Genomic DNA, 21060 nt, shown 5'->3' with positions numbered 1-21060 from the left:
GTGGGTCTCCAAGCACGACATTCTAGCCACTATATACCCCGCACTACATATAAAATGACATATGCAAATGACCTGGCCGAGATCGCCACCGCATGCTGGCTGATCCCATCTGCTGGGATGCGTGCCTCCATTAAGCCGCATCGCATGAGGGCCACTGAAGCTCACACTGAACAAAAATACTAGCTAATATCTGAGTTTTACCAAAAAAAAACTTGGCGTATAGACTTGTGCTTAATATAGCATTTATTTTCGATACGCTTAGGTGATACATTTCAGTGCAACATTATTAATGAGTACTATATAGAAAATCCAAGAATAAGACTTGCGTTATCTATTTATCTTCGCCGTACTGTCGATTCCATAATTTTTCCAGCACTTAACCCATGTGTGCCCCATTGGCGATTAGATCGGCAATTTGGCATGGCTCGATAACTGTCGCAAGGCCAGTTAAGAAGATAGTTGGCTGGCTGGTTGGTTGGCTGCTTGGGCTACCAGCTAACAGCTAACTGGCGGCCAGAACGTTCGACGGGCTGGGGTTACGGCTGGGGCTCCGAGCGCCAGAGAGGCAGAGGAGGAGTATGAGGAGGAGGAGAAGGAGGAGCGTTACGGGCCAAAAGCCAAGTGGCCGAAACAGGGGCCTGAAGACGGGGCTTTCTCCGACCGGCTGAGTTGGGCCCGCGACTTGGGGCTTGTTTCATTTGCCAACCAGCCGCGCAGCCAAACAGTCATAGTCATTTCGTGGTCGTGGATAACGTCAGATTGGCGAGCATTAGACATGGTAACTGGGTTGCCCGTTGTGCACTTGATCGTTGTCGTGGTTGTGTTTCTGGTTGTGGTCGTCGTCCATCCCGCGGGGGCCATCGACTTTGGCTATCATCCGAGTGCCGAAGAGTTCGACAGCCTGGTGCGCCAAGGGTGGGGTCGCGATCTCCTCCAGCGTCGCGCCCAAGATCGCCGTTTTGTGCCGCGCTACCAGCATCAGACCTCTATTCGATTCGAGCCGCCAGAGCTGGATTTCCAGCTGTTCGATGAGGATCAGCAGCAGGCGCCGTCCCAGCCATATGTCTTTGAGTCTGTGGAGGATAACCAATCGGGATCCACCATATCCGATCAGTTTCATGTGCAGAGCGAGCTGCTGGAGATCAAGGAGCCGAATCTTTCGCACAAGCCCCAAACGAAGCCGCAGTCAGCCGGCAATGGCACCACGTTTCCCATATACTTCACCCATCCAACCACCGGCATTGTCTACGCCATTAGCCAAGTGGGAGTGGGTCAGAGTCCCAGTCTGGTGCCCACCCAAAGTCGCAACGATAGCAATACCATTGCCATCTATGTGTCAAAGGCGCAGTACGATGCCGATATGGAGAGACTGCGGCGGCAATATGAACAGCAATGCCAGTCGATTCCGCCGGGTACGGTCATATCCACGCTGAATCCAGTGCATCATGGTGGCACCACCGCCAGGCCGCAGATCATTCGACTGAAGAAGCCCAAGAAACCAATGACCAGGCCCAGTAACAAGTTACCCAATCCAAATTATCGACCACCGCCTGTGATGGTGACCAGCGGACCCATCGACCATGTTTCCGATCAGCTGCTCAAGCTGCCCCACCGCACGGGCAGCACCACAAGCAGCACAACCACCAGCACCACCAGCACCACTTCAAGGCCAAACACGCGTAGAAAGAAGCGCAAGAAGAAACCAAAGAACAAGACTAAAGTGATCAAAAAGAGGCCGGGCTATGGGACAAATAATACTAGGAGGCCGCAGGGCTCCTTGCCCATCATCCTGGGCAAGAGACCTACCACCACCACCACCACCACCACCACTACGCGACCACCGCCGGCTTATACGCAACTGGAGAAACCACATATGCCCCATGCCACACTGGCCACTTCAAATGTCTTCAGCCAGAATCTGCTGAGAAGCGGCCCAGCGCCGCCGGAAGAAAGTGAAACCCTGGAAGAACAGGGACCGCTTCAAGTGGATGAGCCACTGAATCTCAGAACCCGCCGTTCGGTGGAAGACATGCCCGGGCCGGAAACCACTTCAGAACCACTTCAGCCAAAAAGGAATACCTCCTTAAAGGCACTGATAAAAAAGAGAGTTCTGAAAAGTGCTGTTAGGAGATTTAGGGTAAATAAGGAACAATTACTGCCAAAAGCAGGTACCTTGAAGAACCAGGACGAAATGGACGCTTCTGGAACACCACGCCTCAGAACTCGTCGCGCTTTGGGTAGCCTTAAAAATGGTGGAATAGGGAAATCTCAAGGACCGGAGGGAGCTGAAAAAGAGGTCACAGCTGAATCTACAAAAGGATCCCAGAAAGTCGTATCTAAGAAGTCCAAGACAATATTATCCAGAGGATCCCCGCATGGAGTAGCAGCTCGACGGGTGAGTACTCCCAAAAGACGCTCACCGAAGGGAAGTTCCAGAAGGCGGCAGACCAAGCAGCAGACACCACCATCCACGCAGAAGAAAGATGCGAGCTCGGGTGGCGTACTGCACATACCCAGCGCCGTGCATCTGCTCCACAGAAATCACAGTCGGGATGAAGCACCCAAAGCTCCAATGAAGGCCAATCAAAAACAGGAACAGAAAATTAAGGAACGCAAGCGCGGAAGACCCGAGCTGCCCAGTTTTGATATATTCGAGCTCATATCCGATGACGACTACGAGGATGAGGGGGAGGAGGAGGATGAAGACTACTATTTCGAGGACGAGCACAAGAATGAGCATAAAAGGAAGCCCGATGCAAGCAGCAGCACAGAAATAGCCCACAGTGATCTCAAAGAAGATAGCAGCTCCGCGGAGGAGGGCGCTGACTTTGGAGCTATGGTAGCGGAGGAAACCACGACCACAGCGACCATATCGAGCAGCGAGGAGGAGGATGCCATCTACAGCACCAAAAACTCCATGGTCAAAAAGCAGATTCGCATCAAGAGGCGACCAGTGGACTCCGATGAGGATTACGACGATGATGAGGACTCCGGAATTGGCGGCTTCTTTCGCATGATCTTTTACCCCGTCCAAGTGGCCATGTCGCGGCTCATGGATGGCTTCGGCAGTCCCGACGAGGAGGAGGACAAGGACCCAGTCAGTCCGCCCGTATCGAAGTACCCCAGCTACACCCTCTATCACAGCGCCCACAGCAATGAAGCCTATGCCGAGCCGGATGATGTGGATTCCGAGGATGAAGAAGACTCCTCCACGCTGGGCAGCTGGCTGGGCTCCTGGTTTGGTCTGCAGCGACGCACCAAGAAGATCGGCAGCACCACCACCACCATGCCAGTGCCATTGCCCACGCCCACCAAGGCGCCACCCAGTTGGCTGGAGTCCTGGTTCGGATTCGGCTCGACCACGGAGGCGGATGCGGAAGATGACTACGACAGTGAGTACCATAGCAAATGCTTAAACGCTAGGTAGGATTAAGCTGCACCCACGGTAGCAGTCATGCTACATAGAGCCACTGAAATCATCTTCATGGTTGATTTGTTATTTATTAGTTATTTTAGGGAATCATCGTTAGATTGGGCAATTCACTAATTTAGACATTTGGCTGTTTTAACATTGTTTTCAAACTAATTACCGTGCACTTAAAAGTGAGCCATGCTAGCTTCTGGTTATTCGAGTGGTTCATTTAATGGGGAGATTGGCTGAATGAGCAGGAAGATAAACGGGAAACCCCTGATCCCAATTGAATGGCTAACGGTGAGGGTCGCCCAAATGGGTTCTCGTTTTACTTCACGCTTTCTGCACCGCCAAGATGTATAAAAACCAAAGACAAACAGCCCAGGCACAATATATGACTTATTTTCTCCACGAACAGAATGGTTTTCCAGCTGGTTCGATTCGCGGCCAAAGCGAAAGGTTAGACGTCGTTCCACCACCTCCACGTCGACCACCTCGACGACGACAACGACGCACACACCATCGGCGGCGGCCCAAGTGCCCATCCTGACCATCGTGGACCCACTAAGGAATCCACAGAACTGGATTGGCATACTGGCCCACCACATTGTCAATTCCACAGGCAGCGCCATCTCCACGAGCACCAGTAATCCGCTCCTCCAGGCACTGGCCACTCGAATGACCACCAGGGGAACCACCAGCACCACAACCACTACTTCGCGGCCGGAGATCCCCAGGCGCATTAGCTATGACAAGTACCAGATCTGGCGTCTAAAGCCGCAGGATGAGGAGCAGGTTCGTGCGCTGGAGGAGTTCAAAAAGGGCGATGACGGCGTTAAGTTGCACTGGCTCAAGGGTCCCAGTCTCAGGTGAGCCAGACTTGAAGCTACAAACAAATCGCGTTGATAATCAGTTAAGAGATTAGTCCATTTACACCAAATCATTTCTACTGCTTTCATCACTTCAGAGGTCTTACGGATGTTCTGGTGCCACCCAAGATGCTCGTGGACTTTCAGGGCACTCTTAACTACGAGGGCATAGCGCACGAAGTGCTCATTTTCGATGTGGGCAAGGCCATCGCCTACGAACTGACCAAAGAGGATTACCTTCAAACCACTCGTCCCTCGAAGCCGCGACCGACGGTACCACCGCCCATGACATGGACTCGTTACCACAATCACGATGAGATTGTCAAGTATCTGGAGACGCTGCGCATGCGTCACCCGCAGCTCGTAGAGCTCATCCACATCGGTCGTTCCTTTGAGGGTCGACCCCTAATTGTGGTGAAGATCGAATCCAAGCAAGCGACGGCGGCGGCGTACCACGAGGGTATGCACACCACCAAGCGACCCAAGCGGAAGCGGAAGTCGGGCCAGGCTAATGCCGTGTTCGTCGAGGCTGGTGCTCAGGGATTGGCCTGGATTGGACCCGCGACGGCCACCTGGATGATTGCCGAATTGCTGCGACTAATGAAAACAAACAGTAAGTATTTCCAAACAAGTTCTTGGTAGCAGTCGGTATCAATTCCAAACAAAACATGGGAATAATTCAATGACTTTCATAATGGCGACCCAGATCATAAAGATCAATTGTATAGTTCTGCAAGGTCTGTTCTTTAAGTTTATTCAAATTGAAATTTGCTGCAAATTGTCGAATGGTTCGTGTTTCCAGGCAAAACGTAGGTGTTCTCGCCTGTCAGTCTCAAGTCAGTTTAATTGTTATTGGCGTCTAACGTGGGGCCGTGATCCTTGGCGGTTACTGCATCATGCGAGCCAGTGTGTCGCGCATCCAGAGCACAATGGTGGGCGGCTGCTTCATCTCAGTGGGAATAGCATACCGCCTGGAGCTCAGGAAAATTGCTCGTCCCTCGCAATCCGTGTACCGCGTCTTGCGGTGCGAGTGGAAGCCCAGGCTGGGTCCACAAGTAGCGGCCTTCTTAATCTTCGGCTTATGAGCACAGCTCTTGGTCTTGGAGGCACAGCTCTTGGGCTTGGTCTTGGACTTGCTGGATCTGTGGAAGAAGCCAATGCCACCACATTTGGTCCTGGAACGGGCTCGATCCCGTGAGTGACAGCAGGAACCACTGAGGTTGGTCACCTGCGAAATGGCAAAGGCGACAAGCAGCAGCCCGAACACAATGGCCACCGCCACCTGAACGTTGCGGTCGGCGTTCTTCAGGTCCATCAGCAATTGGACCACATGATAGCCCAGAGTAATCCAAAATGTAATCGTGCAGATGGCAAAGAAACTATTGAAAGATTTCGAAGCTTATCAAAGGGATAAATGAACAGACGAGTATACTCACACTAGCACACCGAGGACCTCCAGCAGGAAGGTAATGATGAAGTTCAGCTGCTCGCTTCCGAAATCAGTTCCAAAGGATCCTCGCTGGCCGGCGCCAACTGGCTTATAGCCTCCACCCTGAGCTCCGCGTAGGGTGCTTTGTGCAGCTGGTCCTCCTGAACCCGGTGCCAATATCAACGGACCATTGCCCATGGTTCCCGGAAGGAAAAAGCTGCCGGGATCAATGCCATGGGCCTCGCCGCATGCGGCATCACAGCCAGTTCCATAGCCACAGTCCTCATCGCACGCAATGCCCAGGCTGCATCGGTTATGGCCCAAAGTAGTGGTGCCCAGATTGATGGCAAATCCCAGGGTGTCCCTGCCGCGTGGTCCAGAGGTAGTTTGACGTTGCCGCTGCGTCCAGCCACGGCGACAGGCTCCCATACTCTGACTGCTCGGTCCCCGTGCGTCGTTACTGTCATCGCTGGATAGCGTGCTGTACCTGATCTCCTCGTAGTAGGAGTTCGGGGCGAAGTTTATATTGCCGGCCCCACTGTTATCCAGAGCAACGGGAGTGGAATCAAAGCGCAGATTGCCCCCCGCAGGCGCATTGGATGTGGAGGTTTGGAATACCTCTTCCACTTCCTCCGATATCCGCGGACTATCGGAGTTTCTGGCCGTGCCACTGAAGATTAAACTAGCGTGTGTTCCGTGCACCGCCGATCCCCGGGGACTGGCCGCCTCCGGAATGACCATAACTCCCGGATTTACATCTGACGAATCCGATGCACCGGATTCCCTTTGGGACACGAGTGGCGCCCCACCTTCACCTGGGTTTTCGGTAACTTGTAGGCTGTGCGGAGCTCTTGCGATGCGGGAAACGGTTTTGAGACGACCGCCCAGAAGGGATGTGATGGTGGGTGCTTTATTACCGTCTGGCTGAAGGGGAAGCGCTTTGGCGGTGGCTGGCGATGATGAGCCACTGCCCTCTGCTGCTCCTCCTCCCACAGAGGGATTCGATTTGGAGCGTACGTATTGGCGCGAGGACTTTCGGGGTCTTCGCCTCTCCATCCTGATCTTGTTCCAACTGGAGGCGAAGTGGCAAGCTGTTAACACTATCGATTTTTGGGCCTACAAATATACTAACGGACTGACAAAGGAATAACTAATGGGATTCGAGTTGAGGGACGGCGGCAACGTTGATCGGTTAAAAAAGTATTCTTTTTCTGATTTAACCAATTAATATGTATATTTACTTCCATTTAATATATTTACTTAAATTTAAACCTTAAAATGTATAAAAAACAGACCTGAAAACGTTTACCCAACAGAAAGCAACGTGGACGTGGAGTTCATCCGGAACACCACCTGGTACATAATGCCGGTCCTGAATCCGGACGGATATGCATACAGCCACGAGTACGATCGGTTCTGGAAGAAGTCGCGATCGCAGCACCAGGCGCCGCCTCCCAGTGGGCTTCTCGACTCGGCGATGACGTGGCTCCAGCAAAAACGGGGTCCGGATAAGGTTTGCTACGGCGTGGATCTGGACAGGAACTGGCTGTATCATTGGGGCAAAAGGGGCAGCTCCAAGGCGCCCTGCAACGAGTTCTACGCGGGCCCAGCGCCATTTTCCGAACCGGAAACCAAGGCAGTCTCTGAATTCCTCATGGATTATAGGACGCAGATAAAGGTGTGCTTAGAAAAATGTGTAATACATACATAAATTATATATTAATGTGATTTTTGCAGATGTACATTTCCCTACAGGCCTATGGGCAGGTCATATCCTATCCGGTCAAGGCCAATTCAACATTCAATTCAGAAAGATTGGACGATTTTCTGGACGTGGCGATGGTGGGCACCGATGGATTGCGCAAAAAGGGCAGTAAATCCCGATATAAGGTCGACGCATCCAACGATCTCATTGAACAGCGATCGGGTGCGTACTATGCCTATATTATCACTACATTATTTGTTAATGTGCTGCCATGCATTATAATATAATTGAGAATGACACTAGCTAATCCTTTGGTTTCCTCGACTTCTCCAGGCTGCGCGGACGCATTTGCTGCCTACGAGATCGGGATACCCTTCAGCTACACGATTCAGCTGGCGGACAACGGAGTGCACGGCTATCTGCTGCCCAGCAGCGCCATCGAGCCCACGGCTCGGGATGCCTTCGAGATCATAAGCGGTATGCTGGACTACATATGAGGCTGGCGATCGGGGATCGGATTCCAATCGAAATCGAGGGCAGCAGGGATTTGGGGTGGGGCTACATGTGAAAGAGTTTTAGTTCATTTTAAACGAGCTTTGGTGGCTTGCGTTCCGGAGATCACTTGCCACATTTCCGGAATACATTCTCCAATACTATTAACTGCATTTACGTTCCTTTTGCATTCGAAATACTTTTTTATTTTACACAAGCTCCCTTAAATTGAGACTTTCGTTTAGCTAATAAATATTGTGTTTATATGTATGTATATTATAATTAAATATCAGCAATTTTTTTTTTGGTAGTTTAAATCCCTTTTAGACTAAATAGTATACTATAATAAAGTCTTATATTTGATCGAGCATTCGATTTCTTGGCTTTCGTATAACATTTTGCATGGATGCCATGTAGGGGGATATTTTAAACGTACAGTATGTCTTAAATTCGTTTCGAAAAGTACGCACTGTCGTAGTATTATATTCTCATATAATATAGCGTGCATTACCTTTTAACAATTTACTTTCTTAAATATTCGACTGTTCTTTAGCCTATCAACACACTCCATGTGGGCATTTTTTTTTTGGGAAGGCAATATACATAGCTTTCAAGTCAATAAAATGGAAATACAAGTCCAATAACCGCTGGTTCTTATAGAGATAGCTCAAAATTCGTTCGAAATTGGAAAATTCTTTTCAGCTTTGAAAGTATTCGTCTAACCTGACGAATTCATGGATTTTAAGTAGCTCATTGACTGATTTGCAAGAGCATATGGTGCATAACTAAGATTATTATACTGTCAGCTAGGTTTGGACTCAGGAACTAGTTACCAAGATGTGGAGCTCTGTAAGGCACTGCAGTGGTTCCAAACTCCTGTCCTCCGTCTAGGCGAATCTCTGGGAGACCAAAATCTTGGCCGAGAGCTTGGCAAAGTTCGTGTGGCACTCGTTGCCGTGGAAATAGAGTCCAATGAGCAGCTTGAACTGGGCTGCTGACATTGGATACGGTTCCTGCGACATGACCACAATGGTGTCGATGCTTTTGCCCGCCTTCTGTTCCGCCAAGTTGGCCAGGATTTCGCGGTAATTTACAAAGGATGCGGAGCACTTGGCAATTTGTCGGACCATTTTGTCCGTGGAGCACTGCTGCATCACAGGACGCAGTAGTGCATCCAAGACTAGGGACTGCAGATCAAAGACTATCAAATCGGGACTGCGCAAGGAATCGGCGCTATCCTGCATTTCCAGCATGCGGAGCGGGGTGCTCTCCACGTCCACCAGTTGCAGAATGGTCAGGTATTTGCTGCATACATGGGCCTCCCATTGATAACGCTTCGCCATTCCCTGCTGGCGACTGGTGATCAGTAAAACGCGCTTTCCTTTGGTGGCAAAGCGTTCGCATAGCTAAAATAAATGCAATTTGATATTCAGAAAGCAGCCTAAATTGGAGTTTCTAACCCACCTTTGCCAAATTAAGGGCGTAATCCTCGCTGCCCGTCAGATATATATAGTTATTGTTGCAGTCGCTTAAACTCATTCCTTGAAAATGCATAAAAATTAAAGAATATATGTTAAAGAATTCTTAAATTCTTCAGCCGCTGTTATCGGTATCGGGATTTTCTTAAGTCGGCGTATCGATAATCGATACATCCGGTAGGAGTACTCTTGACCAGTGTGACCGTCCAGAAATGCTTATCCGATACTATCGAACTGAAGTGTTTATATCAAATGCCTGGAAAAATAATAATTTAAAAATAAAATATCGTTTCAATACCATACAATATGTAACATAAATACTATATACCAAAATAGGTATTGCGTAAATGTATATTTATATTTATTATTTCACATAAGCCGAATAAGAATAATAAACCGAGCCGAGCTGGCATCCCCGGTCGTAGAGTGACCATATTGCATTCCGTCCAACGCCTAGCGGTTGCAAACACTAAAAAATACCACAGAAATGCGGCGCCACCTAGAGTCCACCATATAAAGCAGCCAATTGGCACATGTAGCCGAGCTCTTCGAACGCACGCAACGCGTCCAGCGCGACAGAGATAGCCGCACACAGCGACCGATTGCTGTCAAACTCAACACAGCCGTGCCGACGAACAGACCGCACAAAGCGTAATGCAAAAGAATTGAAAAAAATCATCAAGTATAGAGGCCAAAAAGCGAACGCAGCAAGTCGGCGTAAAATTAGGCAATTGTCGTTCAATGCTGAGCAAATAAATGCGGCGATTACAGCGCAGCAAAGAAGGCGAGCGGCAAATTGCGAATTGCGGTAAGGTACGAAGAAAAAAAACCGAGTAAAGTTGAAAAGAAGTCAAACGAAATACGGATGAAGCGACACCACACACACACGGACGCATACGGACGCACGCACACACTCACACTCGCGCACGCAGAGGCGAATGCCGTGTGTGCTTTAAGTGAAGAATTAAAGGCGTTCCGAATGCTAATTGCATTAATGAGAGACGAAAAAGGAAGCTGTTTAAAGGATTGCCTTGAATGTTTGTACTTCTAGGAGGCAGCAAAATAAGCCGATAAAACGGCGACCGCAATTTAGGAACACACACTCACATATACGCCACACAACACCGAGTCAGGGGCCACACAGACAAACAGCACACACACACATGCCACTGAGAGCCTCCCATACAAGCAGACCACAACACACACACCCACACATACAAGCAAGCGTGCCTTGGCAGGTGAGAAGAAGAAGAGGAAGCGGCGGAGGCGGAAGGAGGAGCAAAAAGGAGGCGCCAAAGGCCCCAGAATATTGGATAAAATCGGAATAAGGCTGCATTATCTTCTCCACGAAAAGAGGAAGCAGCAGTAGCAGCAGCAGCACCAGCAGCTCTTCGACGAAGAAGAAGGGGAAGCAAACGCAGCAGAAGCGGAAGAAGAAGCAGGAAAAAGAGGGAAAACCAACAGAAGCAGCAGCAGCGTATTTGGCGAAAAACTTGCATTGATGGTAATGCATGCTAGAAAACCGCAGCGTATGAACGATGGGTAATATATCAAATATAATATGCAATCTACCGTAATATCGGCAATAACAGTGATTCCCAATGCTCTCACACACACACGCACACACACACACCCATAATTGTATATTTTTTTGTTTACGTTCTGCCTTACTGCCATCTCGCTCTAACTCGCAGTGCCCGCGTTTCCTTTTTTGCCTCCAATTTTCTCCGTTTACCCTAATTAAGTGATTTTCGTAAATATATTTGTTTTCCCTATGTTTATTCCTTTGATTTTCCATCTTTTCCATCGGCCTTCTCGCGATAACCGTGTTTTTCGTCTTTTCACCACACAATAGTTGCCTCTCGCTCGCACGCGCTCAGCTGGCAAAAGGCCACAAAAAAAAATATAGTTCTTGTAACATTTACAGTTGCTTATTGCACTGCAAAATAAGTTCATATCCATTGTTTATCAATCCGCGTTTCACTTAGTTTGTTTATTTACCAACGGATTTGGCCGGCTTTCGATTGTCCGTTGAACCCAGAGCAACTGAAATTAATACTGTCAACAAATCAATGCCGGCAATTGATAAGCGCTTCTATTGATAAAAGAAAGCTCAATAAGAATTGGGAAATCGATTTAGAATTGGCATTTTCCCTTTGAGCCCCGCTAATTGTGCGTTATTTGAAAATTTGACAAAATCGATTGGAATCAGTTTGAATATGTGTTGTAAATAATCTTCAATTAGCTGTCTAACTTGGAAAACCCATATAATAATCTACTCCTCCATGTCACATAAATGGTCGTGTTCCTTCAAATAGTGTTACAATATCATCACTTTAAGATCGTCTTTATATTCAGACAAAGGATGGCAGAACTAACCCAACCAAGTGTGCTTTAAAGTGTGTTTTATACACCCAACTTCTTTTCAAAGGAAACTAATGAGCTTTTCATGTATCCCCACCACTTTCTAGGTACTTTGAGAAGCATACCAGTCACACATCATACCAGGTAAGCAGACCGATCCGCAATTCCTTCACGAACTCCGCAATTAATCACATTCACATGCCAGCTTTTAGTGGACATTTTTAGTTTCGTAGTTTAGCTCATTTCGTAGTGCACCCAAAGCCACAAAAAGAATATAAAAGCCAATGTAAATCCCTTCTATCATTTGCTAATATTTTGGTAAAGAGAAAAATCGACAAAATTGCAAATTGTATAGCCTGGATTCTGGATTTATTTTTGGTTCATATTTCTCCTTATTTTTCAATCGCTGTCTCTGTTGTGCATCCCAGATCTTACTTTCCCGTAACCTCATCCATTTTTGAACTGACCGAATCGTGTTTCATTTTAACCCATTCAAAAACGCGGCATTGCAGCCTGAACTGATCTTAACTTGAGAAACGAATCTATACGCATCTATACGCTATTAAAACAGAAAACAAATCCAATACAAATTCGATTAATCAACAAAAAAATATCCTTTTTAGAATGAAATTATTCAATTACAATATCTAACCGAACAGCACAAAAACAAATGCTTTAAATCGAATGATATATGATTAAAAATATAAAAAAATATATTAAAAATATACAAATTTATCAAACTATTTTAAATAGAAATCGAATTCATAACCAATTTCTAAACTCTGCCCTAGAAATAAAAACGTAATCAAAGTAAAATAGCCTTAAAAACGACGTAGTAAACAATTATACACCAATATTAAAAATAACATGAATGTGCAGCTAAAGAACAAACCAATTTTCAAATTATTTAACAAAATCGATTTATCAACGACAACAACAACAAAAACACAAATGTGCCTCATACATAAAGCAACAACAATCAATTAAGACAACAACAAATAACTAATGCAAAACAAATAATAAAAAGAAACCAAAGCCAAAAAAAGTTGTGCCCTCGAAAAGAAACGACCAATTGGACTTTTAATTCAAATCCAAACCCAATACGCATAAATTATTTATCTATGAGGAGCAACAGACACTCCTCCGGCAGCAGCAACAACAACAGCAACAACATGGCTGTTGATCTCTCCCTTTCGACAACAACAATTGCCAATTGCAACAGCAACATTAGCAACCACAATAACAACAATAATAACAATAACAATATCGCGAGCAGCAAAAGCAGCGCAGCAGCAGCGACGCTGGCAGCGAATTCAACGCCTTCAGCAGTGGGTCTCTGTCGCCTAGAAGTAAGTAATCCAAGATCCCAGAAAATAATGGTTAAAAACTAATGGTAAAAAATGACAAAGCAAAAAAAATGTGATCAAAATCCATTAAAGTGCCACGAAAATCGTACTGAACGAGAGGAAACCAATCCTGAGAAGCAATAAATAAACATTGAAATAAAGGAACAAATAATACTACTCATCCATTATCGAGTAATACATTTAAAAGAAGGCAACAGAACATGAAACATGCAGCAGCAAAATCCATTCAAAATCGTATATTTTAAACAAAAGTGTGACTAAAACGACACGCACAAATCGCCGATTTAAAAACATTATAAACAAATTATGATTTACATACCAAACACCTGATTCTGAAAAGGAAATATTATTTTTACATCGCAAACAATGAAGCACCACTCAATTTTAAAGTATTAGTTTTTATACAATTTACGATTATAACACAATCAAGGACTGGAATATTATTTATGTACTCAAATGTAATTATTTGATTTTCAACAAACGCTGGACCATAAACAAGGATTATAATTTTGTTTTATATATTTAAATAGACAATTATGGATTTTCAGTTTGGATAACCTGAAGACAACGACCAATATGAACTAAAAACGAAAATATTCATTACAAAACCTATTACTTTCAATTATGATATCATTATTTACTCAGAAGACCACAAATCAAACCAAACACACGACACATTTCAAAATTCTTCTCGATTACACATTTGATTTGTCAAACGATCGGAGTTTCATTTCACCTAACTTTCCTTTTGTATCCTTTCGTTTCCATTGGGTATAATCACAAGCGAGAACATTGGCAAAAGTAGCTGGCATTATGCATTTATTATGATTTTCCTATTGAGTAGATTTAGTTCAACTAACCAACCACCCTGCTCCCCAAAAATTAAATAACTTCAAAAGTTAAACTAAACCGAGACTTAAATCAACCGCTATTAATAATGCAACACTGAATATACCAGTGGTTTGGTACTTTTCAAGAGATTCAGTAAGGCTTTCCGATATTAGATACAATAGATAATTCCCAAATTGTTTTGCTTACAATCATTATTGACTTTTTACACGATGTATTGCATATATCGACCATATCTTTAATCCTTACTGCGATTTCTTGGAGCGTACCCGACAAACATTGTATTTTGTAGCACTGTGCAAATAATTTTGGGAATGTAAATCGACTAAAAACTGTGTGCGCTTCTATTTACCCGTGCAGAGCTCAAAGTACAGCAGTTCAAAGCGCGACTACGAACGCGATCGTTCCTCCAATTATCGCGATCGTGACCTGTCGCCAGGCGCTGGCGGTGGAGGAGGCGGCGGATCCGCTGGAGGAGGTGGCGGCGGCGGCAGCGGCAATGGCGGCGGACCATTGAACAATGGCAACAGCTACCGCTCCCAGTCGCCGGACATTGATTCGCCATCGTCCCGTTCGCATGATCTGCGCGATCGCAGCGATCATCGGGGCGGAGGTGGGGGCAATGGGCGTGGCGGCAGCGGCGAGCGGTACAGCTTTATGCAGAAGATGCGGGATCGAGATCGGGATGTCTACAAGAAGGATAAATATTCAGGTGAGTGGTTGGCACAGCTGCGAATTAAAATTGCACACCTCAACATATACATTATTCTTTACTCCATAGATAAACGTGATCGGCGTGGCAACGATCGCGACTCGGAGTCGTCGTATCGCACCAACCATGATAGGGATCGTCGTGGCGGAGGAAGCGGCGGAGGCGGCAACGCCAGCGGCAAGCTCTGCTCCTCGCGGGAGAACGACAAACGATCCGGGTCCGACGATCGCGATCGGGAGCGGGATCGAGATCTGCGTGACTTGCGCGACAAGCGGGATCGCGGTTCCGATCGCGACAGGGACATGTACAAGAAGGACAAGTACGCAGGTGAGTCCAGGCATCCATTTACTCTACATTTCTCACGTTTACTAAACATATTTTGTGGCTTTTTTTTGTTGTTTGTTAGACAAACGAGAGCGCAACGATCGCGGCGAGCGGACGGCGCGTTATGGCGACTGGAGCGAGCATGTCAGCTCATCAGGTGAGTCCATCTATGGCAGGTTATTCTTCCCCAGGCTGTAAACTAAAATGTTGCTTTGCTTTTAGGCAAAATGTATTACTACAACTGCAAGACGGAAATATCTCAATGGGAGAAACCAAAGGAATGGGTGGACAGAGAAAGGTAAACGCAATGGCAAATTAAAATATGACCGGCAAAGATTTTCGGGAAAATCTGTAATAAGTCTTCATTCGTCCTTAACATTGTCATTAATGTGTTATATGGTTCCAGAAATTTGCCGCGCGATCAGCATCGTGAGAAGGATTACCGCGACAAGGATCGCGATCGCGACCGCGATGATCGTTTCTCCAGATCAAGTGAGTTAAAAACCTGCTTTAGAGATTTCAAATATAATATTCAAAATTTGCGTTCTTCATTGCAGCATACAAACATTCCAATTCTTCGCGCGGCAATTCACGACTGAGATGGAATTACGACAACGATGGCGGTCCGCCCAGTCATCGAAGGCGTTTGGATGGTGAGCATAACGCAGTTTGCAGCCATTCCCATAACATCCGATTAACCGATTTAAAAATCCTACCGACAGGTCGACACAACGACAATGCTGACATGGACATAAGCGGCGATTCTACGCCTACCTCGGAGGCCAGTTACTCGCTTAGCGGCACGCCCACTACACACGGCGGCGGTCCGGGCGGAGGCGGTCCCGGAGGCGCCGGCAGCAACAGCGACCAGCCAATGGGCAATGCCCTGCCACGTTTGGCCTCCCACCCGACTGCCAATTCCTCCGCATCCGTGGCGACGGGCACAGGTGCGGCGGGGGGACTGCACTACGGCAGCGGAGCGGGCGGTGGCCCAGTGACGGGCGCCACAATGCTGCCCACAATGTCGGGAATGCTGAACAGCAATAGCAGCAACAGTGCCGGCGGCAGCAGCAGCAATGCCAGCAGCAGCAGCCTAAGGAACTCCGTTGGACACATTGGCTCCACCTCTGGCGTAAGTTTGGCTTTATGGTAGTAGTTATGGTAGTGGTTGTAACCTTATGTACACATATGCATTGCAGACAACTGTGCCCACATTGGGGAGTCAGGATCCGCACCAGCACCATCTGAACTCGAATGCTCCACTGCCACCGGGTGCCAAGGGCAAGGATCAGGCGCTGCTGATGCGCCAGAAGATGCACCTGGGCCTGGGCGTCCTCGATGTACAATCACATCACGGCGTTAACTCGGTTGGTTCGGCGGCAGATGGGTCCAATCACGCCTACAATTCGGTCAATAACTCGGTCTCCGGCAGCTTACGGTAAGCGAATAAAGGCTTATTGTAAGACCATGATCTTAAGTTCATTATTTTCAACATTGCAGGGACAACAGTGTCAACTCGCCGCTGTATATGCACCACAGCATGTCACCCTCGTTGAGCTTTACCAAGAGTCCCATACCGACGATTGTGGGCCACACGAACAACGTGAGCATCGCCTACACCTGCAATCCACCCTTTGGCCTCAAGACGACCCTCGATGGCGGAGTGATGGTGGCGAACGCCTCACCGGCCACGCCCGGCGGCAACGCCTCCTCCGGCTCCAGTGGAGCGAATAGCAGCCAAAGCATCGTGCCCGGCATGGGCGCCGTCAGCGGAATCAGTGTGATCACCTCGATGGGCAGCAACAGCGGCGCGGTGGGCGAAGGACCGCCTACGCCCACCCAGGAGCTGGACTTGAGTGGCTCGGCGTTGGAGCAGCAACAGTTGGCCGCCGCAGCGGCAGCCGCGACAGCAGCCAGCCTCCAGCTACAGGCGGCGCAGCAGGCCCAGCAGCAGCGGAAGTGTACGTATTCTAATGCTGAGGTGTTCTGAGTTTGTGATATTAAACAGTGCTTGATTACTATTATTTCAGTGGATGGCACTTCGTCGGCCACGCTAAGCTCGCTGCAGAGTTGCGTGAGTTCCTCGGGACAGGCGGCAAACATGCGCGGTCCCGAGATTTCACCCAAACTGGCCAAATACTTCCGCGCCGATCTGATCGCGCATGTGACCAATTGGCAGGCGGAGGTGCTGGAGCGTCAGGTAAGCTGTGAGGTAGGATTTGCCTGCGCATAAAGCACTAACTCGACCTCTAAACATACGAACACATAAGTCCATGGACTGGAACTGATTGTAAATGTTTTCCATTGTTTCTCGAAGGCGCAGAAGTGCTGTGAGGATACGCACCTGTTCGGCGACATCACCTGCACGAGGATATGCGCAGAGCTGAAGTGCGCCCGCAGCCTGGTGCGAAGCACCGAAATCAATGCCACCCTGCAGGAACAAAAGTGAGTGAACCAATGCCACTTAAATGATAGTTGTCCTAACCAATACATTTTATCTATCTCCTTTCGCAGAATTATGTATCTACGCCACCAGATCCGCCGTATTGAGGAGTCGAAGACTCAGAACGCGTTCATGTCAGACGATACTTAGGATCAGGAGCAGGTTAGGCTGCGCGTACATCGCAAGCTGTCTGTTAGGCTCAAAAAGAGCTTCTTCTGGCGCAGCTGATGATGATTGCGATGATGATTGGTCCATTGGGGCCGCCGTCAGCAGCTAGCCTTTGTCCTCGTTTCGCAGTCCCGGATTCACCCCTATTTATTGAGGGCATCTGGAAATTGATTAGATGATGACGACGTCTGGCGGGGGCCCACGACAATGACTGAGAAACCGCGTGCATCCTGCTCCATCCTCCTACTTCTCTCCTCTGGGCGACGCATCTCTCCCCACCACCACAACCAGCCCGCGATTCACTTGTGTTCGGATCAAGTTCCAGTCCGCAACCGACTATATAGTGGCAGTATGTAACTGGCTGAGCGGACTGCATGGACTTGGCACAGGACAAATCAGGATAAAACAACAAACAGCTGCAACAAGAACTTTAACAAGAAACACAAAAAACTAAAACATAATTTATAATTAGCAAAGCGTAAATTAAAAACAAAAGTAAACTTAACAAAAGTAAGCATAAAGCAAGGCGGATGAATAGCCAGAGAAATAGCCACAAACAAAACACACCACTCCAGGTAACTACAAAATAAGAATACAGCCGACAAGAACCGACCTATCAAGATCAAGAAGCAATATGGATAAAGCCTCGTGTCGAATCGAATCGAAAGAAACAAAACAAAAGATAAACAAACGAAATAGGATCAACAACACCAGTAAAGCAACAACACCAACAAAAAACAAGTCAACATAGTATACTCAACTGCAATAAAAAGCTAATAAAACTATATACAAATTATATATAAATAAATATATATAAATAGAGTATATGAAAGATTGTATATTTACAACCACTCAACATAAAAACGGAGGAGAAATCATGATGATAAAATGATAACGATGACAACCAAAATGCGAGTCAAGTCGAGCACGAATGCACGCTTCTCGAGACGAGGAAATCGACAATTTTATATATATATTTATTTGTATATATATATATACACGTTGGCAACCCGACGACCCACACGCCGATCTTATTTTATATTTTCACTGTGCGATCGAAATGTTTGTTTAATCTGCTGATCATCGGCGTGATATCCTGCTGATTGGTGCAATTTTAATATCTTGTTTTGTAGTTATTTACCGATAAAATCCATCGCCCGGCCACACCTAAAAATACAATAAATTTTTTTAATTTTTAAACTATAGGCATATAAATTTATATTTACAATACACCATATTCTTAAACCTCCGATTCAAATTGCAAATAGATTTGTTTTAGTTTAGTTTTTTTTGTATGCCCTACATTAATGTCTACGTTATATGATCATATATATATTTTTTATTATATATGCATATATAATTTATTTGGAAAAAGCGACAATTTTTTTGTTATTTAAGCGTAGCGAAGCGACAGCAGTCACGAGAGAGAAGGGCGGGGAAAGAAGAACTAACAACACGTATATAAGTGTAATTTTGAGTTTTTTTTTTAATTATTAACTTGACAAACCAACAAACAAAAGAAATGGGTCTGCAAATTGAGCAGACTCGAAACAAAAAGAAAGCAAACAACAGTTTAATAATGATAATGCTAATAACTATTGTAGATATACATATAAATAATATATAAAAAATATATTAGCTAAGCGTCGAAAACAAAACAACAAAAAAACAACCGAAAAATAGAAACTTTTATTATGAATTAATTAAAAAATACAACAACAACAAAATAATGTTTATTCATGGCTATTTCAATGGGAAGTTTTTTCTACGCAGGCGGCGTTTCCTTTTCTGATTCGTACGTCACACGCTTTGCCATACGAAAACTTCAGTTCTATCCGTGCTCTCGTGAACTAAAGTCGTACGAACAAATTATTTAAAAAAAAAGTTCCTTTTTTTGCCTTAACAATGTATAAATACGTGGAATACTCGCGGAGTCGCCGATCTTGTCGCCATTGCTCCTGCTCGTCCTCAGTGAGTCGAAAGGATTACGTTCTCGTTACTGGCTTCCAATTAACCAATAATCCAATTATAATGTGCAGGCCACTGAGTTATCGCCGCGTACCGACACCTTAAGCTCCTCTAGGCGTACTACTGGCTCTAATCAGAAAGGCCAGGACTATAGATATGCGGGTTATGCAGATGACGAGTGCTGCTGCTTGGATCCTAGATGTCCGTTAAGCACTAGGAGTGGACAGGAGTCTCCTTCCTTTTACTCGGAGCGCACTTCTCGAAAGTCACAACAAAATCGGGTAACTATTGCAAAATAATATGATATGATATAGTGCTAGATCTGCGGTTCGTTAGTACTTTGCCAATAACAAAAAGTATTCATCTGTTTTAATCCAAATGCCGCGAAGTCTTCAGTAATCGGTTTCATTAAAAATGAAATATGACATCAGTGATTTATTTTAATTGTAATTACGCCCTTAGAGTTCTTCCAAGCATTCCAATCCTTCGAAAATCCGAAGCAGATCCATAAGATACATGATTCCGAAGCTCCCAAGCATGGGTTCTGATGAAGATGCAAATCCTGAAGACCACGTCCAATGTGAAACCAACCAGAGCGAGTCCAGTATGTCATCCGGGCTGCAGAGTAAGTCAACTGCCACACTAGATAGCCGCTATAGGGAGGATGGCCCAGAGTTCTCCGCCGGCGTTAAGTCTACCGGGAAGTGCAGCTGCGCGTGCTTCAAACCAGAACACCGCCCAAGATCTAATGTTCTAATGAGCGCCGAAGAAATCAGAAATACGGTTCGGTCGCAGATTGCAGCGCTCGAGAAAAGCGAGGCAATTAGATGTGATTGTGATACCTGTAAGTCACCGAGTGGTAAATCCTCATCTAGTGAAAGAGCCATGAATGTATCTCGTGGCCACGAACTCGCAGCGGTCTCCTCGGAGTCAGAGAAGTTGGAACCTGACACAATTGATTGTCACGTCAGTGCCAATGATTTGGTTCGAACCGAGATAATTGATCCGTTGATAAGGCGCTTACAGCGCGTGTATCTGAACAACAAGATACACGAACTGGGCATACTGGATAGTCTGCACGATGTGAAGGCACAAATCAAAGAAATTTATAGGAAGCGAGAGAAGTGATGGGAGTCCTTTTTACGCATACACTCGATTGTTTATTTGTATATTTTCTATAATTAAAATGGGGTAACAGGGGAAACATATGCGACTTGACTTGTTTCTTGATATTGCTTAGAAACCAATTTGGATTTGGAGCGTTAATATACATATATTAGAGGCTGAAGCACCGCGAATTCTTCAGCAATTTTATTTGGCAGAAATTCATTTAAATCGTAGGCCCATAAATGTCAAATTTGGCGCCAAAAGCGACGCAAAGCTCTCTCCGTCAGGCGCTCTCATTTTGAACCGCTCTTGCCGGCTTTTCCTTTGCAGCCGGAAAAGCCACTGGAAAAGCTCAAAGCTTGCGAATACCCAA

General features: G+C 46.3%; 5 protein-coding genes across 9 annotated transcripts; 3 read left to right on the top strand and 2 right to left on the bottom strand.

The window, feature by feature from the left end:
• The first annotated feature begins 710 nt into the window (after positions 1 to 710).
• On the top strand, positions 711 to 8047 carry LOC6550075. Its single transcript, XM_001977489.3, has 6 exons — positions 711 to 3392; positions 3831 to 4281; positions 4380 to 4894; positions 7027 to 7388; positions 7448 to 7637; positions 7749 to 8047. The coding sequence occupies exons 1-6, from the start codon at positions 776 to 778 to the stop codon at positions 7910 to 7912; spliced, it is 4299 nt and encodes a 1432-aa protein (XP_001977525.1). The 5' UTR covers positions 711 to 775; the 3' UTR covers positions 7913 to 8047.
• LOC6550076 lies at positions 5018 to 6840 on the bottom strand. Its single transcript, XM_001977490.3, has 2 exons — positions 5718 to 6840; positions 5018 to 5660 (listed from the first exon to the last, which is right to left on the bottom strand). The coding sequence occupies exons 1-2, from the start codon at positions 6764 to 6766 to the stop codon at positions 5168 to 5170; spliced, it is 1542 nt and encodes a 513-aa protein (XP_001977526.1). The 5' UTR covers positions 6767 to 6840; the 3' UTR covers positions 5018 to 5167.
• A 39-nt stretch (positions 8048 to 8086) lies between the features above and the next one.
• LOC6550065 lies at positions 8087 to 9585 on the bottom strand. The gene is made up of 2 exons (XM_001977488.3): positions 9372 to 9585; positions 8087 to 9313 (listed from the first exon to the last, which is right to left on the bottom strand). Exons 1-2 carry the CDS (start codon positions 9459 to 9461, stop codon positions 8795 to 8797), a joined length of 609 nt encoding a protein of 202 aa, XP_001977524.2. The 5' UTR covers positions 9462 to 9585; the 3' UTR covers positions 8087 to 8794.
• Positions 9586 to 9882: 297 nt separating this feature from the next.
• LOC6550064 (WW domain-containing adapter protein with coiled-coil homolog) lies at positions 9883 to 19045 on the top strand. 5 transcript variants are annotated; one of them, XM_026981578.1, is made up of 15 exons: positions 9883 to 10193; positions 10437 to 10927; positions 11857 to 11893; positions 14326 to 14677; positions 14747 to 15004; positions 15084 to 15158; positions 15224 to 15299; positions 15408 to 15493; positions 15559 to 15654; positions 15724 to 16133; positions 16201 to 16439; positions 16502 to 16962; positions 17032 to 17201; positions 17319 to 17446; positions 17516 to 19045. In XM_026981578.1, exons 2-15 carry the CDS (start codon positions 10887 to 10889, stop codon positions 17592 to 17594), a joined length of 2508 nt encoding a protein of 835 aa, XP_026837379.1. In that variant the 5' UTR covers positions 9883 to 10193; positions 10437 to 10886; the 3' UTR covers positions 17595 to 19045. The 5 variants fall into 5 exon arrangements, with proteins under 5 accessions (XP_026837379.1, XP_026837378.1, XP_026837380.1 ...); XM_026981577.1 differs by having other exon boundaries at positions 9883 to 10198; XM_026981579.1 differs by having other exon boundaries at positions 9883 to 10927; positions 17325 to 17446.
• Positions 19046 to 19462: 417 nt separating this feature from the next.
• Positions 19463 to 20788, top strand: LOC6550063. The gene is made up of 3 exons (XM_001977486.2): positions 19463 to 19583; positions 19652 to 19861; positions 20043 to 20788. The coding sequence occupies exons 1-3, from the start codon at positions 19518 to 19520 to the stop codon at positions 20706 to 20708; spliced, it is 942 nt and encodes a 313-aa protein (XP_001977522.1). The 5' UTR covers positions 19463 to 19517; the 3' UTR covers positions 20709 to 20788.
• Positions 20789 to 21060: the final 272 nt, after the last annotated feature.

The sequence above is a fragment of the Drosophila erecta genome, unplaced genomic scaffold (assembly GCF_003286155.1).
Source record: "Drosophila erecta strain 14021-0224.00,06,07 unplaced genomic scaffold, DereRS2 tig00000126-arrow-pilon, whole genome shotgun sequence".
Taxonomy (NCBI): Eukaryota; Metazoa; Arthropoda; class Insecta; order Diptera; family Drosophilidae; genus Drosophila; species Drosophila erecta.
This window is presented reverse-complemented; position numbering and strand designations above follow the sequence as displayed.

Excerpts from the sequence above, each read along its gene's own strand:
- LOC6550076 (XM_001977490.3), bottom strand. The coding sequence starts at position 6,766 with ATGGAGAGGCGAAGACCCCGAAAGTCCTCGCGCCAATACGTACGCTCC. Across the intron at positions 5,661-5,717 it reads GAGGTCCTCGGTGTGCTAGT|TTTCTTTGCCATCTGCACGA; the intron begins GTGAGTATACTC and ends ATCTTTCAATAG.
- LOC6550065 (XM_001977488.3), bottom strand. The coding sequence starts at position 9,461 with ATGCATTTTCAAGGAATGAGTTTAAGCGACTGCAACAATAACTATATA. Across the intron at positions 9,314-9,371 it reads ACGCCCTTAATTTGGCAAAG|CTATGCGAACGCTTTGCCAC; the intron begins GTGGGTTAGAAA and ends CATTTATTTTAG.
- LOC6550075 (XM_001977489.3), top strand. The coding sequence starts at position 776 with ATGGTAACTGGGTTGCCCGTTGTGCACTTGATCGTTGTCGTGGTTGTG. Across the intron at positions 7,389-7,447 it reads ATTATAGGACGCAGATAAAG|ATGTACATTTCCCTACAGGC; the intron begins GTGTGCTTAGAA and ends TGATTTTTGCAG. Across the intron at positions 7,638-7,748 it reads TCTCATTGAACAGCGATCGG|GCTGCGCGGACGCATTTGCT; the intron begins GTGCGTACTATG and ends CGACTTCTCCAG.
- LOC6550064 (XM_026981580.1), top strand. The coding sequence starts at position 12,871 with ATGAGGAGCAACAGACACTCCTCCGGCAGCAGCAACAACAACAGCAAC. Across the intron at positions 13,099-14,325 it reads TGGGTCTCTGTCGCCTAGAA|AGCTCAAAGTACAGCAGTTC; the intron begins GTAAGTAATCCA and ends TTACCCGTGCAG. Across the intron at positions 15,005-15,083 it reads CAAGAAGGACAAGTACGCAG|ACAAACGAGAGCGCAACGAT; the intron begins GTGAGTCCAGGC and ends GTTGTTTGTTAG.
- LOC6550063 (XM_001977486.2), top strand. The coding sequence starts at position 19,518 with ATGTATAAATACGTGGAATACTCGCGGAGTCGCCGATCTTGTCGCCAT. Across the intron at positions 19,584-19,651 it reads ATTGCTCCTGCTCGTCCTCA|GCCACTGAGTTATCGCCGCG; the intron begins GTGAGTCGAAAG and ends TATAATGTGCAG. Across the intron at positions 19,862-20,042 it reads GAAAGTCACAACAAAATCGG|AGTTCTTCCAAGCATTCCAA; the intron begins GTAACTATTGCA and ends TTACGCCCTTAG.